Source organism: Kogia breviceps, chromosome 4, assembly GCF_026419965.1.
Source record: "Kogia breviceps isolate mKogBre1 chromosome 4, mKogBre1 haplotype 1, whole genome shotgun sequence".
Lineage (NCBI taxonomy): Eukaryota > Metazoa > Chordata > Mammalia > Artiodactyla > Physeteridae > Kogia > Kogia breviceps.
The window spans coordinates 75293398-75319736 of NC_081313.1; the positions used below are offsets into that span (position 1 = coordinate 75293398).

General features: G+C 35.2%; 1 protein-coding gene across 15 annotated transcripts in view; it reads right to left on the bottom strand.

The window, feature by feature from the left end:
* ARB2A (ARB2 cotranscriptional regulator A) overlaps nucleotides 1–26339 on the bottom strand; it is a 428393-nt gene that overhangs the window by 232145 nt on the left and 169909 nt on the right. For 14 of the 15 annotated variants that reach the window (XM_067031341.1, XM_059061464.2, XM_059061459.2 and 11 more), the window contains one exon: nucleotides 24305–24523. In XM_067031341.1, coding sequence (XP_066887442.1) covers nucleotides 24305–24523 — 219 coding nt within the window. Of the gene's footprint in view, nucleotides 1–4433; nucleotides 4676–24304; nucleotides 24524–26339 lie in introns of those variants that run through there. The other variant, XM_067031343.1, reaches the window with a different exon arrangement.

Consider the following 26339-nt stretch of genomic DNA (forward strand, 5'->3'; position numbering starts at 1 on the left):
TCACAAAGGGCTAGACCAAGCATGATGTTTTATAATTGTGCTCAACTGAATTGAAAGGTGAAGAGATCCATTCCAAGCTGTGCCACTCTACAGGACAGATATTTTCCAGTTTCAAGACACATTTAATATCTTGATATACTATCCTGGCTAATTTCATGTGCCTTGAGTATAAATTATATGTTTTATTCTCCACCCATATTTTATCTTTAACATCTACCACTTGGGACATGAAACAAAATCAATGAAGTAACAGAATGCAACCTATAACTGACACTGTACTTTCATCATACTATTAGTTATTTCAGTTACCTTGAAAATGTCAAAAGAAATTTTTTTAACTTCTTTATTGGAGTATAATTGCTTTAAAATGGTGTGTTAGTTTCTGCTTTACAACAAAGTGAATTAGCTATACATATACACATATCCCCATATCCCTGCCCTCTTGCGTCTCCCTCCCACCCTCCATATCCCACGTCTCTAGGTGGTCACAAAGCACTGAGCAGATCTCCCTGTGCTATGCGGCTGCATCCCACTAGCTATCTATTTTACATTTGGTAGTGTATATATGGCCATACCACTCTCTCATTTCGTCCCAGCTTACCCTTCCCCCTCCCCGTGTCCTGAAGTCCACTATCTATGTCTGAGTCTTTATTCCTGTCCTGCTCCTAGGTTTTTCAGAACCTTTTTTCTTTTTTTTAGATTCCATATATATGTGTTGGCATATGGTATTTATTTTTCTCATTCTGACTTACATCACTCTGTATGACAGATTCTAGGTCCATCCACCTCAGTACAAATAACTCAATTTCATTTCTTTTTATGGCTAATATTCCATTGTATATATGTGCCACAGCTTCTTTATCCATTCATCTGTCGATGGACACAGGTTGCTTCGACATCCTGGTTATTGTAAATAGAGATGCAATGAACATTGTGGTACATGATGATTTTTAAATTATGGTTTTCTCAGTGTATATGCCCAGTAGTGGGATTGCTGGGTTGTATGGTAGTTCTATTTTTAGTTTTTTAACGAACCTCCATACTGTTCTCCATAGTGGATGTATCAATTTACATTCCCACCAACAGTGCAAGAGGGTTCCCTTTTCTCCACACCCTCTCCAGCATTTATTACTTGTAGATTTTTTGATGGTGGCCATTCTGATTGGTGTGAGTTAATACTTCATGGTAGTTTTGATTTGCATTTCTCTAATGATTAGTGATGTTGAGCATCTTTTCATGCATTTCTTGGCAATGTGTATACCTTCTTTGGAGAAATGTCTCTTTAGGTCTTCTGCCCATTTTTGGATTTGGTTGTTTGTTTTATTGACATTGAGCTGCATGAGTTGCTTGTATATTTTGGAGATTAATCCTTTGTCAGTTGCTTCATTGGCAAATATTTTCTCCCATTCTGAGGGTTGTCTTTTCCTCTTATTTATGGTTTCCTTTGCTGCACAAAAGCATTTAAGTTTCATTACATCCCATTTGTTAATTTTTATTTCCATTTCTTAAGGAGGTGGGTCAAAAAGGATCTTGCTGTGACTTGTGTCATAGAATATTCTGCCTATGTTTTCCTATAAGAGTTTTATAGTGTATGGCCTTACATTTAGGTCTTTTATCCATTTTGAGTTTATTTTTGTGTATGGTGTTAGGGAGTGTTCTAATTTCATTCTTTTACACGGAGCTGTCCAGTTTTCCCAGCACCACTTATTGAAGAGGCTGTGTGTTCTCCATTGTATATTCTTGTCTCTTTTATCAAAGATAAGGTGACCATATATACATGGGTTTATCTCTGGCTTTCTATCCTATTCCGTTGATCTATATTTCTGTTTTTGTGCCAGTACCATACTGCCTTGACTACTGTAGCTTTGTAGTATAGTCTGAAGTCAGGGGCCTGATTCCTCCAGCTCTGTTTTTCTCTCTCAAGATTGCTTTGGCTATTCGTGGTCTTTTGTGTTTCCATACCACTTGTGAAATTTTTTGTTCCAGTTCTGTGAAAAATGCCATTGGTAATTTGATAGGGATTGCAGTGAATCTGTAGATTGCTTTGGGTAGTATAGTCATTTTCACAATATTGATTCTTCTAATCCAAGAACATGGTATATCTCTCCATCTCTTTGTATCATCTTTAATTTCTTTCATCAGTGTCTTATAGTTTTCTGCATACAGGTCTTTTGTCTCCTGAGGTAGGTTTGTTCCTAGGTATATTATTCTTTTTGTTGCAGTGGTGAATGGGAGTGTTTCCTTAATTTCTCTTTCAGATTTTTCATCATTGGTGTATAGGAATGCAAGAGATTTCTTGCATTAATTTGTATTCTGTTACTTTACCAAATTCATTGATTAGCTCTAATAGTTTTCTGGTAGCATCTTTAGGATTCTCTACGTATAGTATCATGCCATCTGCAAACAATGACAGCTTTATTTCTTCTTTTGTGATTTGGATTCCTTTTATTTCTTTTTCTTTTCTGACTGCTGTAGATAAAACTTCCAATACTATGTTGAATAACAGTGGTGAGAGTGGACAACCTTGTCTTCTTCCTGATCTTAGAGGAAATGGTTTCAGTTTTTCACAGTTGAGAACGATGTTGGCTGTGGGTTTGTCATATATGGTCTTTATTATGTTGAGGTAGGTTCCTTCTATGCCTACTTTCTGGAGGGTTTTTATCATAAATGGGTGTTGAATTTTGTCAAAAGCTTTTTCTGCATCTATTGAGATGATCATATGGTTTTTATCCTTCAATTTGTTAATATATTTTATCACATTGATTGATTTGCATATATTGAAGAATCCTTGCATTCCTATAAACCCACCTGATCATGGTGTATGATCCTTTTAATATGCTGTTGGATTCTGTTTGCTAGTATTTTGTTGAGGATTTTTGCATCTATGTTCATCAATTATATTGGCTTGTAGTTTTCTTTGTGATGTCTTTGTTTGGTTTTGGTATCAGGGTGATGGTGGCCTTGTAGAATGAGTTTGGGAGTGTTCCACCCTCTGCTATACTTTGGAAGTGTTTAAGAATGATAGGTGTTAGCTCTCCTCTAAATGTTTGATAGAATTTGCCTGTGAAGCCATCTGGTCCTGGGCTTCTGTTGATTGGAAGATTTTAAATCACAGTTTCAATTTCAGTGCTTGTGATTGGTCTGTTTATATTTTCTATTTCTTCCTGGTTCAGTCTTGTAAGGTTGTACTTTTCTAAGAATTGGACCATTTCTTCCAGGTTGTCCATTTTATTGGCATATAGTTGCTTGTAGTAATCTCTTATGATCCTTTGTATTGCTGCAGTGTCAGTTGTTACTTCTCCTTTTTCATTTCTAATTCTGTTGATTTGAGTCTTCTCCCTTTTTTTCTTGATGAGTCTGGCTAATTAATGGTTTATCAATTTTGCTTATCTTCTCAAAGAACCAGCTTTTAGTTTTATTGATCTTTGCTATAGTTTTCTCCATTTCTTTTTCATTTATTTCTGATCTGATCTTTATGATTTCTTTCCTTCTGCTAATTTTGGGGTCTTTTTGTTCTTCTTTCTCTAATTGCTTTAGGTGTAAGGTTAGGTTGTTTACTTGAGATGTTTCTTGTTTCTTGAGATAGTGTTGTATTGTTATAAACTTTCCTCTTAAAACTGCTTTTGCTGTGTCCCATACATTTCAGGTCGTCGTGTTTTCACTGTCATTTGTTTTTAGGTAGTTTTTGATTTCCTGTTTGATTTCTTCAGGGATGTGTTGGTTATTTAGTAGTGGATTCTTTAGCCTCCATGTGTTTGTATTTTTTACAGATTTTTTCCTGTAATTGATATCTAGTCTCACAGCATTGTGGTTGGAAAAGATACTTGATACGATTTCAATTTTCTTAAATTTACCAAGGCTTGATTTGTGATCCAAGATATGATCTATCCTGAAGAATGTTCTGTGAGCACTTGAGAAGAAAGTGTATTCTGTTGTTTTTGGATGGAATGTCCCCTAAATATCAGTTAAGTCCATCGTCTTTAATGTATCATTTAAAGCTTGTATTTCCTTATTTATTTTCATTTTGGATGACCTGTCCATTGGTCAAAGTGGGGTGTTAAAGTCCCCTACTATGACTGTGTTACTCTCGATTTCCCCTTTTATGGCTGTTAGCATGTGCCTTATGTATTGAGGTGCTCCTATGTCCCAAAGAAAAGTTTTTAAAGTAAAAGGAATTATGCAAACAATTAGACCACTTAGGAGCTAACATCTCTATTTAATCCAGTCATTTATTCATTACTTCCTAGATTTACCATCTAGGTTTACCATCTAGAGAACAACATCTTCTTAATAATATAACATCCAGAACTGAAGGGAATTCAAACCTGGTCTCAATCTGCTTTGGCAAGTGAAAGAACACAACAGACTACAATGATGTGTAGGTAAAGAAATAAACCTTTTTTTTAAAAAAAATTATTTATTTATTTATTTTTGGCTGTGTTGGGTCTTTGTTTCTGTGCGAGCGCTTTCTCTAGTTGTGGTGAGCAGGGTCCACTCCTCATTGTGGTGCGTGAGCCTCTCACTATCACGGCCTCTCTTGTTGCAGAGCACAGGCTCCAGACGCGCAGGCTCCGTAGTTGTGGCTCACAAGCCCAGTTGCTCCACGGCTTGTGGGATCCTCCCAGACCAGGGCTTGATCCCGTGTCCCCTGCATTGGCAGGCAGACTCTCAACCACTGTGCCACCAGGGAAACCCAAGAAATAAACATTTATTGAGGGATTACTAGTTGCTAAACTTTCGGCAGGTGCTCTTTATACAATTTGTGGGATCAAATATGGGGTAAAATGTAAGAAAAAGAATGAACCTACACATCACCTCTACTAGGGCTATCCCATAAGACCACATAGTCTACACACTGTACAACTCTAGGTGGTGCCAGGTAATAATTACGTCGCTTAGATTTGTGCAATGAGGCAGGCTTGTCTTATATCATATTTCATCCATCTTAGATACCATCAGTTCTAAAAGGTACCGCTGTTTTATGTATGATTAAGAGGAAAAAAATGTCACCAAATAATCCATGATATGCCATTAATTTTTAAGATGCATCCCAAATTCAGGGATGTTAATACGTGATAAAAGGTTTTAAAATCAATGAAAAAAGATGATAATCCAAGCAATCTTCAATTCACTAAGCTATATATGCACAAATAATAGCCTTTCTTTGATGGCATAATTATATAAGCACTCTGAACAAGAATTCTGAGAGAATTCTTTTCACTCTCCTGTGTGAAAATGAAACAAAGAACATTAGGAGTGAATGAAGTATAGTTAACATCATAATTCAAATATAACGCATCAAGCTTTTCAAATTTATATTCTTCCTCTTAGATCTTAAAATCAACTATATTAGGAATACTGTTTTCAACTAACTTCTAGGTTTAAATCTAAATTACTTAATGATCACTTACTCCTTCCCCTGCCTAATAATCTACACACAAACACACACATCCTTTTCTTCTTCCCCAACCCCCTCAACTCTATCAGCTACTGAGAAAAAGGCCAGAGAAGCCACTTCCAAATATGAATAGAGGGGGAAAACCTGGTTCTAATATGAAAATTTCAATACCTAGAATGGTAAATAGAAAGCCAAGGTTCCAATACCAGCTTTGTCACTAATAATAGTACAATCTAGCACAAAGTATATAATCTCTTTTAATCTCGGTTTTCTCATCTATATTTAACAATAAACTCTCTAAAAACTACCTACCAAGGTATGTCTCTAAAAACTACCTACCAAGTTTCAAATATTACCTTTCGGCAACATAATCTGGTATCCTTGTCCTATAAGTAATGTTCTTCCTAAATGTACTCTTTATATAAAACAGTAAACAAATGTAGGCTAAATGGTTTGTAAACACTCCTTTTAATATGGAAACAATATGCCTCACTGTCAGAAATTTAGAACAGTAACCTGCAAAAAACCTGAGTTCCTCTTCTCAATAATATGACTAAAACAGATTTTGGTTTGTGTAACAGACTTACTTAATTTAGCAGTGTAAAATCCGAATTTCTAATGTTAAACTTTTATATAATGATTTGAAGTTTTAAAAAAATATTATTAATCCATTACATAGCCCTGGAAATTACTGGAATTATTATAATCAATCTGGTAGAAACAAGAAACTTTGGCCCAGAATATTTAAAAGATTTTCTAAATAAAAAATCGTGACTGTTCATAAATGGCAAATTATCTTAAAATTTTAAAATATAATAGTATCCTAAATGATAGAGTCCTATAATCTTTCTCCTTATCACCTCCTGAGGAAGAGGATTTTTCTAAAATTTCACAGAGAAATACCAAATTGGACACACAGTAAGCTAAGCTAAAGGTTTTAGGGAAAGAAATTCAGGTATAAGAACCATTTTTAAGATAAATAGAAATTAGTAAAATCTTGGTAGATGACCATTACGATTACTATTCAAGGTTAATTTTATCTTTGTTTTCAAGAGTTCCCTAAATAAATGCTGATTAAATTTATAATCTATTATTTTTCAAGAAAAATAATCAAGGCTTTCCTTTAGTATTAAATTAATGAAAATCACACTGAGAATAAAGTTAACATGAGTATGAAGAAATTGATACATAGGGTATTTTAATTTCATGCTCCAAACAAGTAAATCTAAACATACAATTTTATACTTTACAAATGCACATATATAATTCAAATTGAAATGAGAGAAGCCTAAAATGGATATATTCAAGTCACTCAGTAAACACATTACATTGCTCAGCTATGTTACACATGAGAGATACATACAGAAGTGCTTAGATCCATTGACAAACCAGAGTGTGCATAAGTGAATACTGGGACTGGCTAAAACGCCAAAGGGAGGTGGGGGAGCAACATGCTGATTGGCTTTAAACAGGCAAACTTACCTAAAGACAAGCTGAAATCAGGATAGGGATAAAAAATAGATTATCATCAGTAAATAAAGCACTTTTGAGTCAACTAAACAAGTTGATTCAGGCTATCCCTCATCCTCACCTGCAATAACTCTAAACTCCTTTGCTGTCATGCAACTAACACATCGCATATGGGCAGTTTGGGACTTAGACGAAAATAATGTGTAAGGCAGAGTCAAGATGGTGTACTAGAACGCGGAATTCACATCTCCTCACAACTAGGGCACCTACCACGGACACCTACAAGAAGAACCTCAGCAACTGGGTAGGATATGGGGCGTGGGGGCAGTGAAGGGGGAGGACAAGTGGAGGCGGGACGGGACTGGCGCCCATGAGGGGTGGCTGGGGGAGGGGAAGGGATCCCATGCCTGAAGGGGGAAACTGGGGGACCACTGGGCAGACAGAGGGTCGAAAGGGAGCATGGCCAGGTTTCCCCTGCCCACTTGGACCCTCAGGAACCTGTAGAGATCCCAGGCCTGATCCTCTGCCCACGAAGGGCCCCTCCAGCCACGCAGGTCCTGAGGGAGTGGGAGGGAGGGAATCGGGAGCAAAAGTAAAGGCTGGACCTCCGAGATGGGCACCCCTCAAGGGCAGTTGGGGAAGGGGAGGAGTTTCTACACCCAGTGGGACCCACCCATGGTTAGGGGTCCAGCGGCAACAAGGGAGACTCTGGGGGAGATGGTGGGGGAGGGGTGCAAAGGAACTGAAGGGAACGTGGCCAGTGCTTATCCTGTCCACTTAGGCACCAGGAGCCTCTTGGGCTCCCGGGCCTAAGCCCCTGCCCTCAGAGCCTCCCTGCTGCTGCACAGAGCCCAAGTCCTGCCCCTACACCCCCACCCAGGGCCCAACCTCTACACTAGGATACCGCCTCCAACGCACTGGGTCTAAACCCCACCCACACATCCTCACTCAGGGCCTTACCTCCAAACTCCAGAACCCCACACTCCAGAGACTCTCCTTTCCAATTGCTGCCTTTCCCCTTCAATGCAGGTCCTAAGCAGAGGCCCCATTTAGTGCTTGAACATCGCCCTGCCTAGGCCCCGCCCCACGCTCAAACGTCCCACCCTAAACCCTGCCCCTGCCTAAGTTCAACACCCTGCCTAAACTCCACCCCCATAGGCAAGGCTTTTTTTCTTTTTTTTTCTTTTCATTTTTCCTCTTTTAGATTGGGGTTCTGTTTTACCTTGTTGATTCATTGTTGTTGATTCTTTTACATTTTTACTTTTCCTAAGAAAATCTTTTCTTTTTCTAATTTTATTTTATTCTTTATACTTTGCTATTGTTCTCGCCTTTTGGTTTGTTCCCCCCCGCCCCCTTTTTTTTTCCTGTCGTGGTTTTATTTTACCTTGTTGCAGTTGTTTCAATTATAGTTTTAGTTTTCCTAATATAATTTTTAATCTTTCTAATTTTATTTTGTTTTTATTCTTTGATATTGTACTGCTTCCTTCCTTCCTTCCTTCCTTCCTTCTTTCCTCCCTTCCTTCCTTCCTCCCTCCCTCCCTCCCTCCTTCTCTTCCTTCTTAACTGCATCACAAAGCTTGTGGGATCTTGGTTCCCAGGCCAGAGGTCGGGCCCGAGCTTCTGTGCTGGGAGCTCTGAGTCCAAACTGCCGGACTAAAACAGAATCTCAGATCCCAGGGAATATCAATCGGAGTGTGGCCTCCCAGACGTCATCTCAGCACTAAGACCAGGCTCTACCTAACTGCTTGCAAACTCCAGTGCTGGCCATCTCAGGCCAAATAAGTAAGACAGGAATACAGCACCACCCATCAAAAAAAAAAAAAAAAAAAAAAGGAAAAGACAAAAAAATATGTTACAGATGAAGGAGCAAGGTAAAAACCAAAAGTCCAAATAAATGAAGACGAAACAGGCAACCCACCTGGAAAAGAATTCAGAGTAATGACAGGAAAGATGATTGAAAAATCTCAGAAAGAAAATGGAGAAAATACAAGAAGCATATAACAAGGATCTAGAAGAACTAACAAGCATACAAACACTGATAAACACCACAATTACTAAAGTTAAAAATACTCTGGAAGGAATCAATAACAGAATAACTGAGGCAGAAAAATGGATAACTGAGCTGGAAGATAAAATAGTGGAATTAACTGCCAGGGAGTAGAATAAAGAAAAAAGAATGAAAAGAATCGAGAACAGTCTCAGAGACATCCGGGACAATATTAAACGCACCAACATTTGAATTATAAGGGTCCCAGAAGAAGAAGAGAAAAACAAAGGGAATGAGAAAATATTTAAAGAGATTATAGTTGAAAACTTCCCTAATATGGGAAAGGAAATAGTCAATCAAGTTCAGGAATCACAGAGAGTCCCATACAGGATAAATCCAAGGAGAAACATGCCAAGACACATAATAATCAAACTATCAAAAATTAAATACAAGCGGGCTTCCCTGGTGGCGCAGTGGTTGAGAGTCCGTCTGCCGATGCAGGGGACACGGGTTTGTGCCCTGGTCCGGGGGGATCCCGCATGCCACAGAGCGACTGGGCCCGTGAGCCATGGCCGCTGGGCCTGTGCGTCCGGAGCCTGTGCTCCGCAATGGGAGAGGCCACAACAGTGAGAGGCCCGCATACCACAAAAAAAAAAAATAAAAAAAAAAAAAAAAAAAAAAAAATTAAATACAAGGAAAAAATATGAAAAGCAGCAAGGGAAAAGCAACAAATAACATACAAGGGAATCCCCATAAGGTTGACAGCTGATCTTTCAGCAGAAACTCTGCAGGCCAGAAGGGAGTGGCAGGACATATTTAAAGTGATGAAAGGGAAAAACCTACAACCAATATTACTCTACCCAGCAAGGATCTCATTCAGATTTAACAGAGAAATTAAAACCTTTAGAGATAATGAAAAGTTAAGAGAATTCAGCACCACCAAACTAGCTTTACAACAAATGCTAAAGGAACTTCTATAGGTAGGAAACACATGAGAAGGAAAATACCTACAAAAACAAACCAAAACAATAAAGAAAATGGTAATAGGAACATACATATTGATAATTAACTTAAATGTAAATGGATTAAATCCTCCAACCAAAAGACCAAACTCAGTGAATGGTTAAAAAACAAGACCCGTACATATGCTGTCTACAAGAGATCCACTTCAGACCTAGGGACACACACAGACTGAAAGTGAGGAGATGGAAAAATATATTCCATGCAAATGGAAATCAAAAGAAAGCTGGAGTAGCAATTCTCATATGAGACAAAATAGACTTTAAAATAAAGACTATTAAAAAGACAAAGAATGACACTACGTAATGATCAAGGGATCAATCCAAGAAGAAGATATAACATTGTAAATACTTATGCACCCAACATAGGAGTACCTCAATACATAAGGCAAATGCTAACAGCCATAAAAGGGGAAATTGACAGTAACACAATCATAGTAGAGGACTTTAACACCCCATTTTCACCAATGGACAGATGATCCAAAATGAAAATAAATAAGGAAACACAAGTTTTAAATGACACATTAAACAAGATGGACTTAATTTATATTTATAGGACATTCCATCCAAAAACCACAGAATACACTTTCTTCTCAAGTGCTCATGAAACATTCTCCAACATAGATCATATCTTAGGTCACAAATCAAGCCTTGGTAAATTTAAGAAAATTGAAATCGTGTCAAGTATCTTTTCTGACCACAACGCTATGAGACTAGATATCAATTACAGTAAAAATCTGTAAAAAATACAAATAAATGGAGGCTAAACAATACACTACTAAATAACGAAGAGATCACTGAAGAAATCAAGAGGAAAACAAAAAATACCTAAAAACAAATGACAGTGAAAACACGACGACCAAAAACCTATGGGATGCAGCAAAAGCGGTTCTAAGAGAGAAGTTTATAGCAATACAAGCCTACCTCAAGAAACAAGAAAATTCTCAAATAAACAATCTAACCTTACACCTAAAGGATCTAGAGAAAGAAGGAAAAACAAAATCCAAAATTAGCAGAAGGAAAGAAATCATAAAGATCAGATCAGAAATAAATGAAAAAGAAGAAAACTATAGCAAAGATCAATAAAACTAAAAGCTGGTTCTTTGAGAAGATAAACAAAATTGATAAACCATTAGCCAGACTCATCAAGAAAAAAAAGGGAGAAGACTCAAATCAACAGAATTAGAAATGGAAAAGGAGAAGTAACAATTGACACTGCAGCAACACAAAGGATCATAAGAGATTACTACAAGCAACTATATGCCAATAAAATGGACAACCTGGAAGAAATGGTCCAATTCTTAGAAAAATACAACCTTATAAGACTGAACCAGGAAGAAATAGAAAATATAAACAGACCAATCACAAGCACTGAAATTGAAACTGTGATTAAAAATCTTCCAACCAACAAAAGCCCAGGACCAGATGGTTTCACAGGAAAATTCTATTAAACATTTAGAGAAAAGCTAACACCTATCCTTCTCAAACTCTTTGAAAATATAGCAGAGGGAGGAACACTCCCAAACTCATTCTATGAGGCACCCATCACTCTGATACCAAAACCAGACAAAGATGTCACCAAAAAAAGAAAACTACAGGCCAATATCTCTTATGAATACAGATGCAAAAATCCTCATTAAAATACTAGCAAGCAGAATCCAACAGCATATTAAAAGGATGATACACCATGATCGAGTGGGGTTTATCCCAGAGTTGCAAGGATTCTTCAATATATGCAAATCAATGTGATACACCATATTAACAAATTGAAGCATAAAAACAATACGATAATCTCAATAGATGGAGAAAATGCTTCTGACAAAATTCAATACCCATTTATGATAAAAACTCTGAGAAAGTAGACAAAGAAGGAACCTACCTCAACATAATAAAGGCCATATATGACAAACGCACAGCCAACATTGTTCTTAATGGTAAAAAACTTAAACCATTTCCTGTAAGATCGGGAACCAGACAAGGGTATCCACTCTCACCACTATTATTCAACATAGTTTTGGAAGTTTTAGCCACAGCAATCAGAGAAGAAAAAGAAATAAAAGGAATACAAATTGGAAAAGAAGTACAGCTATCACTGTTTACAGATGACATGATACTATACATACAGAATCCTAAAGATGCTACCAGAAAACTATTACAGCTAATCAATGAATTTGGTGAAGTAAAAGGATACAAATTAATGCACAGAAATCTCCTGCATTCCTATACACTAATGATGAATAATCTGAAAGAGAAATTAAGGAAACACTCCCATTTACCACTGCAACAAAAAGAATAAAATACCTAGGAATAAACCTAGCTAAGGAGACAAAAGACCTGTATGCAGACAACTATAAGACACTGATGAAAGAAATTAAAGATGATACAAAGAGATGGAGAGATATACCATGTTCTTGGATTGGAAGAATCAATATTGTGAAAATGACTATACTACCCAAAGCAATCTACAGATTCAATGCAATCCCTATCAAACTACCAAAGGCATTCTTCACAGAGCTAGAACAAAAAATTTCACAATTGGTATGGAAACACAAAAGACACCGCATAGCCAAAGCAATCTTGAGAAAGAAAAACAGAGCTGGAGGAATCAGGCTCCCAGACTTCAGACTATGCTACAAAGATACAGTAATCAAGACAGTATGGTACTGGCACAAAAACAGAAATATAGATCAATGGAACTGGTAGAAAACCCAGAGATAAACCCACGCACATACGGGTACCTTATCTTTGATAAAGGAGGCAAGAATATAAAAGACAGTCTCTTCAATAAGTGGTGCTGGGAAAACTGGACAGCGCCATGTAAAAGAATGAAAGTAGAACACTCCCTAACACTGTACACAAACACAAACTAAAAATGGATTAAAGACCTAAATGTAAGGGCAGACACTATAGATCTCTTAGAAGAAAACATAGGCAGAACACTCTATGACATAAATCACAGCAAGATCCGTTTTGACCCCCCTCCTGGAGAAATGAAAATTAAAACAAAAATAAACAAATGGGATCTAATGAAACTTAAAAGCTTTTGCACAGCAAAGGAAACATTAAAATGAAAGACAACCCTCAGAATGGGAGAAAATATTTGCCAATGAAGCAACTGACAAAGGATTAATCTCTAAAATATAGAAGCAGCTCATGCAGCTCAATATCAAAAAAATAAGCAACGTAATCCAAAAATGGGCAGAAGACCTAAATAGACCTAAATAGACATTTCTCCCAAGAAGATATACAGATTGCCAACAAACACATGAAAAGATGCCCAACATCACTAATCATTAGAGAAATGCAAATAAAAACTACAATGAGGTATCACCTCACACTGGTCAGAATGGCCATCATCAAAAAATCTATAAGCAATAAATGCTGGAGAGGGTGTGGAGAAAAGGGAACCCTTTTGCACTGTTGGTGGGAATATAAATTGATACAGCCACTATGGACAACAGTATGGAGGTTTCTTAAAAAACTAAACATAGATCTACCATATGACCCAGCAATCCCACTACTGGGCATATACCCTGAGAAAACCATAATTCAAAAACAGCTATGTACCACAGTGTTCATTGCAGCATTATTTACAATAGGCAGGACATGGAAGCAACCTAAGTGTCCATCGACAGATGAATGGATAAAGAAGATGTGGCACATATATACAATGGAATATTACTCGGCCATAAAAATAAATGAAATTGAGTTATTTGTAGTGAGGTGAATGGACCTAGAGTCTGTCATACAGAGTGAAGTAAGTCAGAAGGAGAAAAACAAATGCCATATGCTAACACACATATATGGAATCTGAAAAAAAAAAAAAGGTTCTGATGAACCTAGGGGCAGGACAGGAGTAAAGATACAGATGTAGAGAATGGACCTGAGGACACGTGGAGGGGGAAGGGTAAGCTGGGACGAAGGGAGAGAGTGGTATGGACATATATACACTACCAAATGTAAAATAGATAGCTTGTGGGAAGCAGCTGCATAGCACAGGGAGATCATCTCAGTGCTTTTCGACCAGGGTGGGAGGGAGATGCAAGAGGGAGCAGATATGGGGATATACATATGCATATAGCTGATTCACTTTGTTATACAGCAGAAACTAACAGAACACTGTAAAGCAATTATAGTCCAATAAATATGTTAAAAAATGTGTATGGGTGTCTTACTCTCAAGGAGAGAATGTGGGTCGAAAATTCTACACCCAATATATCTAACCATTGTAATCCTCTAAGTACGGTCTTTGAATAAACTGTTGCATGTGGGAAATACTATTCTGATTCCAGCAATTGCCTGCAATCCAAGAAAGATCCATTTATTCTTTCACTCATGTATATATATTTCACATACACACAGAGAAATCTTAGAGAATCAGTTGTAGGAAATGTTCATTATTGGCAATGTAGTATAGTGGGAAAAACAGAGGCTTTGCAGTCAGACAGACTTGGGCTCAAACCTTGGTTTAGTTACTCTTATTAGATATGTAACTATGAGTAAGTCTATTTACGTTTCTGAGTCTCATTTAAGGATCTGTAAAGTCAGGGTAATACATAAGACAATTATGAGGACTGCACGAACAAACAAATGATGACAACTACTTCTAACTATACAAATGGATGCACAAGTGGGGAAGGAGTTGGGGTCAGAGGGTCTTAAATTGCCCCCTTTTCCCAAGAAGGGGGTGGAAGTTGTGAACATGACCAAAGTGATTCATGATGAAAGCCAAATAGAAGCATGGTGAATCCAATTGTGTTTTAGACAGTTACTGTCAAATGTTTTCGCAGACAAGAAATAAGAGGAACCCAATTCGGAGAGCTAGGAGGAGCATGGCTTCACAAATGGAGAGTCAATGACTGGTGCAAATGGACTGTAAATCAAGGATATTACATACAATAATTCTAACTAATATTTACTGAGTGAATACTATTTGCAAAATCCAGTACACATGCTGCCAAACACCAGAAACCCAGTTCTTAACTACTCTAGAATCATTCTAATGCAAAGTAAAGAAAACATAAAACAGGAAGACAGCACCAGTAACAGAGAGATAGCACCAGTAAAGAACAAGTAGAATATGGTAATAAAATAGACCCCAGCTGTATAGCAGGGATAAATATTTGGGCTTTCCTGGGAAGCAAGAGGTCACTAATTTTAGGGAAAAGAAGGGAACGAAAGCTGTAGTTGCTAAAACCCCAAATGGGCATGTGACTCTCCAGGGTCTTTTATTTTGGGGGAAGAGCAGTAGAAAACAAATTCTAAATCCTCAAATTCCACTGACCTGGTCACTGTGGACTTGACATGTTAGTTTCAATAAAGGGGAATGGCACGGGGCAGAGAACAGGTGAAACAGTCTAGACATAGTGCTCTCTGAGTCCAGATGAGAAAAGTTCAAACTGGATAGCACCAAATGCCTTAATAAACCTGTCCTACTCTGTTCTAGTTTCTCTATTTCAGGTTACATAGCTGCTCATATTGTTCTAGTTTTATACTGCCTAAAACAAGAACTGAAAAAAAAATCGTTCTTAATCCTAATCTAAACTGCTTGCTTTTGTTGATTCTATGCTTACTCCAGAAAAGAGATGTAGACGAATGGTTGTAGAAATGTGGTCAGCAAACCTCTGGGGTTTCCAGAGACCCTTTCAGGGAGTTTGCATAATAATACTAAGACATTATTTGTCTTTTTCACTGTGCTGGCATTTGCATTAACAGTTGAAAACAATGGAGAATAAAACTGTTGTGAATTAGCAAGGATCACTTTTATTAAATCTCAACCCCTGAGCCTATGTCTGTTTAATATTCTGAGTGATAAATACAAGGAACGCATAAAGCACCTGCAAACCAAATTATGTTATGATGGTTGTCTGGAGAAAAACTAGTTGTGCAATTAATTGAGTTGTGAGCTAAAGCAGCCAGTTTTTTAATGGAACACCATCTTTACTTATAAAACTGAGAAACGAACTATGATTCAGATTTGGGCATTTGGAAGCTGTTTTCTTGAAAATGAACAAAGCCTGACAGTTTAAGGAAAACAACTGATAATATTTGTCACTAGTGAGAAAAATTGAGCTTTCTTGATAAAATTAAAAGTTGGGACAACTTGTACACTCCTTGATAAGCTTGATAGTTTTTCAATTCTTAAAAGCTTTGTGGATGAGATTGGTAGGAACAGTAATAGACAGGAATTTTTGATACTACATAATAAAATATGTCAACATTTGGAAGATCTGTATAGCTCAGTGAAACAATATTTTCCAAATGACCAATACAAGATGTTATAAAGTCATTCATGGGTAAATGATCCATTCAAAGTACAACAAAGACCAATGGATTTCCATAAAACTGAGTATGCAATGCTCACTGATGTGTTTTAGATTCACACAGCAACTAATCTTTAAGAAACTATTACTTCTTGTTGAATGTTGGTATAGCATCAAAAAAGAATATATATAATTATCTGAAAAACCTTAGTGTATTTAAAATACATACAAAATACATACATAATATATATAATTATCTGAAAAACCATAGTGTATTTAAAACACTCCTTCTTTATATAAATGCATATCTGTGTGAAGCCAAATTTTCTTCATAAATGTCAATAAAGACAATATATCATTAGATGCATGTAGGAATTCAGCTATCTTTTAAGCCAAACATTAAAGAGACTTTTTGAAAATGTCACACATCTCAATAGGTGGTTTTTGTTTTGGAAAATATACTTATTTCTCATAAAAATATGTTGTTTATGTCATCATATAATAGGTTTATTATTGTTATTTTAAAATAAATATTTAAAAATTTCTCAGGTTTAATTTTTTATGGGAAATATCAGTAGATGTAACCCATATAAACAAAAACCCTTTAGTGACCTTAATAATGTTTAAGCATTTGAAAAAGGGTCCTGAGACCAAAAGGTCTGAGAAGCACTGAATGTAAACTAATTGGGAGAGATGTCATCTGGCCGTAATTCTCTCCATATTTCCTAAGGGAAAGGGAATAAGGAGGGAAGAGAAAGGAAAGGGGATATACTGAATAGTAGGTATCCCACTGGTTGTTTTCATACACATTAATTTATCTCATTCATTCCACACAACAGCCTAATAGCTACGATTATCCCTATTTTACAGATGAAGAAACTGAAACTCAGAGAGGAGAGGTGACATGCCTAAAGTCACAGCTTGTAAGCGAGAGAATTAAGGTTACAGCATGCACCTTTTTGATTCTAAAGTTCTTATTCTTTCCACTACCTTATATTTATGGCAGAATTCCCCCACTAAAATTCATCAGTGGCCAATCTAAACCCCTAAATGCAGAGCTTTGGTCTTTTCTGTAATTTCTGTTATAAATCTAAATATCTAATTATTTTACTTATTTCTAATTCTTCATTTTGACTTTTTTTTTTTTTTTTTTTTTTTTTTTTTTGCGGTTACGCGGGCCTCTCACTGCTGTGGCCTCTCCCGTTGCGGAGCACAGGCTCCTGACGCGCAGGCTCAGCAGCCATGGCTCACGGGCCCAGCCGCTCCGCGGCATGTGGGATCTTCCCAGACCGGGGCACCAACCCGTGGTCCCCTGCAACGGCAGGCGGATTCTCAACAACTGCGCCACCAGGGAAGCCCTTGACTTGTTTTTAACCACATCCAAAGAATGCCTGGTAAACTTAAAAATGGCTGTTAGTTGAATTTAGAGAACAATGCACTAATTTTCTGAGTGTCAGTGTTGTTTAGACATAATATACTTAGTCTCACAGTTCTTTCAACCTCATGCTAGTCAATATAAAAGAGTAGATTTATATGGTGAAGGGTCTGTCTCTTTTGCTTTGTAGGTTCATGTTAGCAAGCATTTATTCAAATATGCATTCATCAAATATTTATTTAAAAATCTACTGTGTTTACTAGGCTTTGGTAACATGAAACTACAAAGATTAATTTCTGATGATTTGAAATAGAATTATGGCGCTTTCAAAGCTTTACAATTTTATGGAAACCTTCTCTGTAGTTAGGTTTGATCACAGCTTCTCTTTTAAATGAAAACCTTAAAATGAAGAAACTAACGTATGCTTTAGTGAACATTTAATGATTATATTTTAATATTGCTGTATTGAGTTCTTAGAAAATGCAAGTAATAATAACAATGATCTGCTACAGGAAGGATGCATTCCAGCTTGCTTTCTACCATGTTAAAGGCACACTGGATGTTTGGAGGAAAGGTGAAAATTCATTTCAGGGGGAAATACACTAGGAAGTCTGAATTTAGCCGCAGATCTAAGCCACATTTTCCAGCTGAACTACATCAATTAGCAAAGCTGATGTTTGGATCTCCTTCTGTCTGATTCCTATGCTATAGTGTTCGCTGGGTTCCAAACCCAGGAGGGTAAGTCAGGGGTATTATTTTTGGTACAAGGTACCAAAAGTTGCAAGGGGATTTTGAAATTGGATTCTTTCTCAATTGATTCTGAACTTGAGAGAAGACAGGATGTTATTTATTGGCCCAGAAGTCCCAAGACTATGTGCCGGATACTATGTACACTTTATATATATTATTATCATTCCATTTTTCAGACAGAAAACTGAGGCATAAGGAAGTTAACTTATTCAAGATGATGTTATATTAAGTGGAAGAGCTGAGATTAAAGCTCAGGTCTATCTGACTTTGCACTTCTAATCTCATCTCCACACTATCTTTCTGCAAAGGATATGATTCTAAATGTTATTCAGACACTAAAAATAGGAAATAAAAAGTTATTATCACAATCTGCCTTCAATGACTACAGGTTTTAAGTTTATTTGGAAAAATGTAGATGTCTTAGAATATAGAAAATGTTTAAAATAATACATTCTTATATTGATAATTCAGTTACTAGCTAAGTCTATTCATTTTTCTTTCTAGTTATATTATAAAAGATTTTGGGCTAAGGGAAAAAAAAGGAAGAAAGAAAAAATGTAGTGTGATTGGTGTCTTCAGTTTCTGAGGAAAACAAAATTCAATATGAACAGCAGCAGCCCCTGGTGGTCTAAGGGGAAAAACATAGTGTATCTATAATTATGGGGGTTGAAATATGTTTTTAAAAAGAATATATGTACATATTTAGCCATTTGACTCAGTTCTCAACCCAACACATTAAAAAACAGATGCTTTAAAAAATGATCTGTTGGCAAGATGCTTGTTAAAATTTTATCAGTTGAAATATTAAAATTCATTATGAATTAATTAACACATTATATAAAAATAAAATGTTTTTGTTTCATCGTTTTACAAAGTACTATACCAGTGGTGATTAACACTGGGAATTTTGTGTGTCTTGATGTGTGTTGCTCAAAAAGAAACTAAATTTATAGGATTACCACTAAATTGATGACATTTTCTGTCTTCACTCTTGAATTCAGTTGGCAGATGTTTCCGAGAACAAAAAGTTCCATCTTATTACAAAACATATTAAGCAGGTTTTCCTGCCAGGCATGTCTGACATGATGTTTATTGCCTAGACCAAATCAATCCCCTTAATAAGCCATAATATATGCCAGAAAGTACATTATTTCATAGTTAAGGAAAGTTGCCACATGAAAGACGAAGTATTTTGATCTCTCAAGCTCTGCTCCTAATGCATCAGAAATGTGCTACATAATCCAATAGTTAGTCACATCTATTTATACTCATTTAGTAAGTAAAATGAAACTATACTTTGCTAATCTTAAAGTTTTAGGCCTGGATTCTACTTCATTTCTGCTGGTGTATACTAGATATTTGCAAAAATTTCACAGGAGATTTTGGCTATTTACTGGATGCCAGAGAAAGAAAAGTCAAATACTTGAATATTCTGGGAAAATAAAATGGTTTCAGAGATTAAACAATCATTGAAATATAAATGAGTTGAATTTGGTTGCTAAATCACTAGATAGAACTGACTTCCAGTGGCATTTGCACAGAAAAGAAAAGGTACAGAGGAGAAGAAAGGATATTTATTAGCCTTCAGCAATATTTTGGACATAGTCCAAGTCTGAGCATCAAAAACAGATTTTTTTTAAAAGAAAGCTTCAGTTTATCAGAACTGGCTGTTTCTGAACAATTGCAAAAATTCACATGAATGCTGAAAAAAATCCGTCAGAAAACTAGACACCAAATATCTTGCGTGTTAAGGAATAAGTTTTATGATGGATGTCAACAAGCAATCTATCCATAAATATTTGAGTATCTTCAATGTGTAATGCCAGGCTCTTCCAAGATTCCTATTCTCTAAATGTCTCCTCCACATTTGGATTTTTCCTTCTGTGGCCATATGATCTCCCTTCCCCCTCCACTTCTAGTAGTTTTATTTTTTTTAACATTCTGAGTCTAATCTCTCTACTTTACTTCCTATCACTACAGCCCACAACTAAGTTTCTTAGGGAAGATATATTCAAGCAATTCTAACACAATATTACATAGATCAGCATTAAATCACTTTTGCCTATATTCCACCTACATACTATAAAGTTCTTTTACTGATCTTCTTCCTTAGTCTGAATGTTTGTCCTCTTATGCTACAGTTTGATACCAGAATAACCCTCATTCCTATGCTGCTAGTCACATTATCTAGGTATCTCTAGACAAAGGCCTAGTCTTTTTGCTTTGGTCTCCTTCCAGGGGATTGGATCCTAGTGAGTAGATTTAGCATCAGTTCCTGACTTTCTCGCAGTATGCACTGTACTACTGTAAAAACTGGCTCCTATCTGCTTATTCATAAGGATTGATATGCAATTCCAAAATCTATAAAGCATGCTCATAGGATTGTAGGGCTATACTGCAAAGGCGTGAAAGATAAATTGATAATAATATGAGACAGAAGAGATAGCTCAAGATAGAACATGATAAATTCCATACAAGTTAACTAATCATGACAACTCCCAACAGTCTTAGTAAGGAGAGGTCACTGATTGTGATGGGTGTGGATGAGTAGGATTTCAGCTGGGAACAACAACATGGATAGAATCTGGATTAAGGGAAAGAGCAGAAAAGCAAAGTTACAGATCCCATAAAGCACAAAGTGTATACAGGGTAGAGAAAGTACAATAACCTGGCTGTACTCTTATGAACAAGTGTGTAAAACAGAAATAGCAATAGGTTGGCATAAATATTTCCATTTTCATCCATAATTTTAGCATCATGATGATATAGCTAAAAAAGAAAATAGGGTATCTCACTTTTATATATTCAGATGAAAATGTATAGGTCAATCAAGGTATCAGATAAATCATGACAAACCGATTTTTTATCATTAATTTTCAGAATGTCTTCTCAGTTACTGGATTGGGTAGGGGATCAACAATGTAATTTTCTTCGTTTTGGTTTCTTTGAATGTTTCCTCACAGAAGATCAAGTAGTATACTTTAATAATGCAAGACATATTAGAAAAAGCAGTAGTAGTTTGGGATTTTAATCCTGGCTCTACCATCTTATTTATCAAATAAAAAATTATTATGAAGGCTCTGTTCTACAAATATTTATTATTATGGCTCTGTTCCTGGCTCTGGGTTATAGCAATGAAAAAAACAGACTAAGTCCCTGCCCCATGGACCTTATGTTAAGAGCTATGTGACCTCAGGAAATTTACTAAGTATTGACTCTTAGTCTCCTCATCTGTAAAATGGGATCGATATTATTGATCATATTAAATTTTTTAACACATTTTTGATTGGAGATGTATTGCGGCCACAGGCATTAGTTTTTGCAAAAATCCCCTGGTCAATGTGTTAACATTATTATTTATATATTATAAACATACTATAAATAAATTGTTTACTGACATTTACTAGTGTCCATTAAATAACTGGTCAAAAATCTATATAATCATCAAACGTAGTTACTGTATCATATCATGCTTTTATTATAATTGGTTTAATTTTCATATTTCAGATACATATTTTATTTTCAACCAGTTAGAACAATGTGGTAACTGAGAGCAAGAATCTACAGTAATCTGTAGCAAGAATCTACAGTAATCAGAAGCACTGGTTTTAACACTTAGTTCCATCATTTAGTAGTTATGTGATCCTAGACAAAAATGTACCATCTATGCATCAGTTTCTTTAACTATAAAATAAGGGTGAAATTATTTGATTTACCTAGCTCATGGGGTTGTTCAAAGAATAGATGATTGATTTCAAAATGTAAATGGTTAAGAAGTATATAAATAAAAGTTAATTCATCCTCATCACATACATGCTCTGTGTCTGAAAATTACAAATACATATTGGGAGATATGTAGAGGAAAGGAGAGTACTAGAAGTCACTTCTTGAGTGGATCAAAATTACCTAAGAATTAAGGCACCTGACACAAAATGAACCATTATTCTCTTTCCCATTACAGGATCATGCCTTACTATCTAGAAGTATGTCTGAAGAGTGTCAGCTTAGCTCTGCTATTTTGCACAATTCTCGAAGATTTTAAGAGAAAGGGTGTTTATTAAGAAAAATAACATTAATAACTAAGACTATCAGGTATAAAGAAAGCTGTGTTATCTACATGAGTCTATTTTTGTCTTTTAGTGCTTTCAATGAAAACCTAGACGAGTGAAATGGGACAAGAAAAAAAGAGGCAAAAAGACATGATAAGAAGTAAAAATAGCAGGAGTGTAGAAGAGATAAAACAAAGAAAAAAAGACAAAGGGAAAGGTAGATCTTAATGAAGCAACATAAAAAGATTTTTTCCCCTTGGTATTAAAAAAATATAGATGCAGAAATAAACAAAACAGATGTGAAAAAAGAATAAAGAAAATGCACACATACGAGAGAACAAAACAAAAATTAAAGCAATAGTGACATGATAAAGAGAAAATAGAAAAGAAATAAAACTTAAAAGACAGATGTCAGAAATAGATGCTTAATCTGTACATATCATAGGCAAATAAAAGAAACTATTTAAGAAGTAAAAAACTTAATACGCAAAATCACTTTTTGTTTGCATTTCACATAGGAAACTGAATATTGCGAGTGATTTGTATAGTTCAAAAACATACAATTCAATTTTGGAATCCAGATATCAGGGGGAATTTTTTTTTTTTAATTCTATCTTAAGATGGTGGTTGACAGACTGGATCATATTAATTAGGAAGCTCAGGACAACCAATAGAGAAGAAGGTGACATCAGGATGCTGATGCAGTCATGGTGAAGAAAGGCAGTAATATAACTACATGAGCAAGCTACTTATGAATTCCAAATCTAATCATTGTTTTTTTCAAACGATATATTAAATAGTGAGATGCTTTTCAGAAATTTAAATATTGTAATCTGCCTAACTTTTGCTTGACTCATTGTTATGACATGCTTTAGGTAGTCTTGATCTGGATATATTTTTGGGGGTCCTGAGAATTTATATGCTGCTTAATTGTCCTAACTTACTCAACAGACTGACCTATAATCAAATGTCTTGAATGTTTGGAGTACAATTCCCAAAAGTATAGCAATTATGCCATGAACTAGAAGTAAAATAAAGAAAATAACTTAGAAAGTTACTTATTTTGCCTCAAAGGTGGTATGAAATATTTTATTAATGAGTTTTAAAGTAAATGCAAAAATAGCTCAAGTTGAATAATCTGAAACTTTATTACTATCTCACAGTATAATTTATAAAATGTTAAATTGTCTATATTTAAATGTTCTGAATTGATCACTTTTGAAGAACATAGCAATTTACTGTTTTACTTACCCAACAGCATTTTGGACATACTGTACTATTAAATTATATTTCTAGCAGCCATAATAAGGGCTTTGAAAATTGCAGAAATCTGTCACATATATATAATGCACAGTGGTATATCAAGCAGAATGTGTCAAAGGGCAAATAAAATTGTTTGTGCCTCCTATAGAATTAGAACTCCTTGGGCAGCACTGCTATAACGATCCCATGCTGCTAGCATTACAAAGTGCAAAGGTTCACTGGATAAGAAAAGAGCAAAGGACAGAGTTCCCTCATTACACTATTCCTAAACCATTCTAGCTTAAATATTTATTGATATTAATTACTCTTCCTCCCTCCATCAGCCTTCAGAAGTTAAGCTGAGAAACTGTGGATGGATGGTTGCTCATAGGAAAACAATGCATTAAAACTATAACCACCCAAGATGAAGACTGATGTTTGTACAGTGCATTATTAATTGATTTTTAGACTTAAATAAAATATCACACTGAAATAAGAATGTGTTTTGTTACTTTGAATAAAAAACAGAAAACATTTCAAATAACACCCTTGGGAAATAAATCTTTAAAAATTAACACTTAAAAAAAATAAAATAATTTAAGAAAATAAATTATAAATAAAAGAAATGTAAAATTGCTTAGAACAGGTCTGAACACATGGAAGATTTTCAATAAATGTTAGCTGCTGTTGTGGTTTTTAAAAAAAGAAAAGGAAATAATGGAGGAAAGTAATGATCTTGCTTATTACTTACTCTGATATACAACTGCATCATTTCTTTTTCCCTTTGGGGGTTACGATACTTCTCGTAGAAATCACGTCTCTTCTTTGTTTCTTTAGAGACTTTATCTTTTCTTTCCCGTTTTTCTGCTGGTTCATCTGAACTATCAGAAGATGACTGTACATGTATCTTCGGCTTTTCTACTTCGATATAGTTTTCATTGGGATTCAGTACTATTACTCCATATCCTTCCTGTTTTGAAAGCAAAAAAGGCAGCATAATTTAATATTAGAAATCATTACAATTCATAAAAACGTTCTTAAAATCTCACAGTGATTTAATATAGTTACATATTCACTAAAATGTTCCTTTATAATAGATTACAGTTTTAATTTCTCCAACAGAAAGTGATTTAAAATTATTTGCCTGTATTGTGTGTAGAAATAAGCATAGACTCTCTATAAGATCAAAAAGACATAATTGTAACACATTAAAATAATAAAGCTTAAATTTAAAAAGTACTAGATCTCCCAGAACCCCCAAAATGGTTCAAATAAATTATCAAATAACAAGTACACTTTCAAACCACATTAATATTTATAATACATATTTTGAGAAAATAACCTCTTTGAAATTGAAGTTTACAATTCCAACCACATTTTGCTGGATTTCTGTTCCTTTACAATTGTACTTTAATGAGTATTTTTTATTTGTTTGAACTTAAAAAAAGAATAAGCAATTAACAAGGAGTAAACAGTCTACAGATTTACATGTCTTTATTATCAGGAACACAGAATGTCTACCTGTGCATATTGGATTTTTTTCACCTCTCTTCTTTCAGGAAGGCACACAAATCACAAAACAAAATAATGTCTTACTATAATGTATGGAACCAAGTTTTTAATCCTGAAATTTCTTTTATTTTTCAACTACCATAAAAATTTCTCTTTATTAAGAGCTAATACCAGGAAACAAGTTCCAGAATTTAAAATACAGCTTATTGAGCTATTAAACTTTTTTTAAAGTTTTAAAAACATGTTTTCCTGTCTGACTTAATTCTAGCAAGGCAAACCTTTCTATGGTTATAATTAAGGAAACTTTTGGCATTTATATTGTAACTGATGGAATAATCTAACAATGAGAAAATAGAGAAGGATAAACAATTACCACTGACAAGCCACACAAATTTTTGAAGCTATTTATATCTTGTCTTTTCTATTCAGTTCTGTACTGTGGGTGTCCCTATTGTGTCTCGTAAAATCTTGTAAGGTCATACTTAAAACGTGTTATATTATGTTTAAAAAATAAGACCTCTTAAAAATAAAGCTTAAAAAATTCTCATCCTTACTAAAAAAAAAAAAAGGACTTACTTTTCCCAAACCTGCAACTGTAGAATCTTCTACATCAAGTTTAAATTTAATTGTTTTTTGCCAAATCAAACATATGATAATTAAAAAAAATAAACTGAGAGCAGTAATACAAGCCAATATTAGCATACACTCAATTATCCTTATTTTTAAATATGCTACATTGCTACAAATTGTTGCCTTTTTTAATAGTTGATTTCATAAACTACATACAAACTTAGCTGGGATTGTTTCAGTTTCCCCCCTAATCAGTTGATATTATTGTCTAAAACCATGATATGGTTTGGAGATTTTCAAGATCATGGAAGTTTTGATTTTAGAGATAGGGCTGTTAATTAAGATATAGCTGTCTTACACATATGAAAACTATATAATAATATATACCAAACTGATAAACAAAATACCACATATTCCTCAATATGTGTTTAAATAAAACCTTTCATACCTTGTTCATGAAAGACTTATAAAACACTTTACAAAGTTTTTAATTTAAATGTTCATTAACAAAACACAAGACAAGATCGTTTTTTTTAAGTTTCTTAGCTGGTAAGTCAAAGTTTTACCAACAAAAGATATTTTATTTGGTGCTGCTTTATTCTAATCTGTATAGCTATTCAAAAGTCTTGTAATTCATTGTGATCACTGTCAGGTAGACATTGTCACTCGGTGATTTTCTACAGTTGGACACACTTGACTAGTTA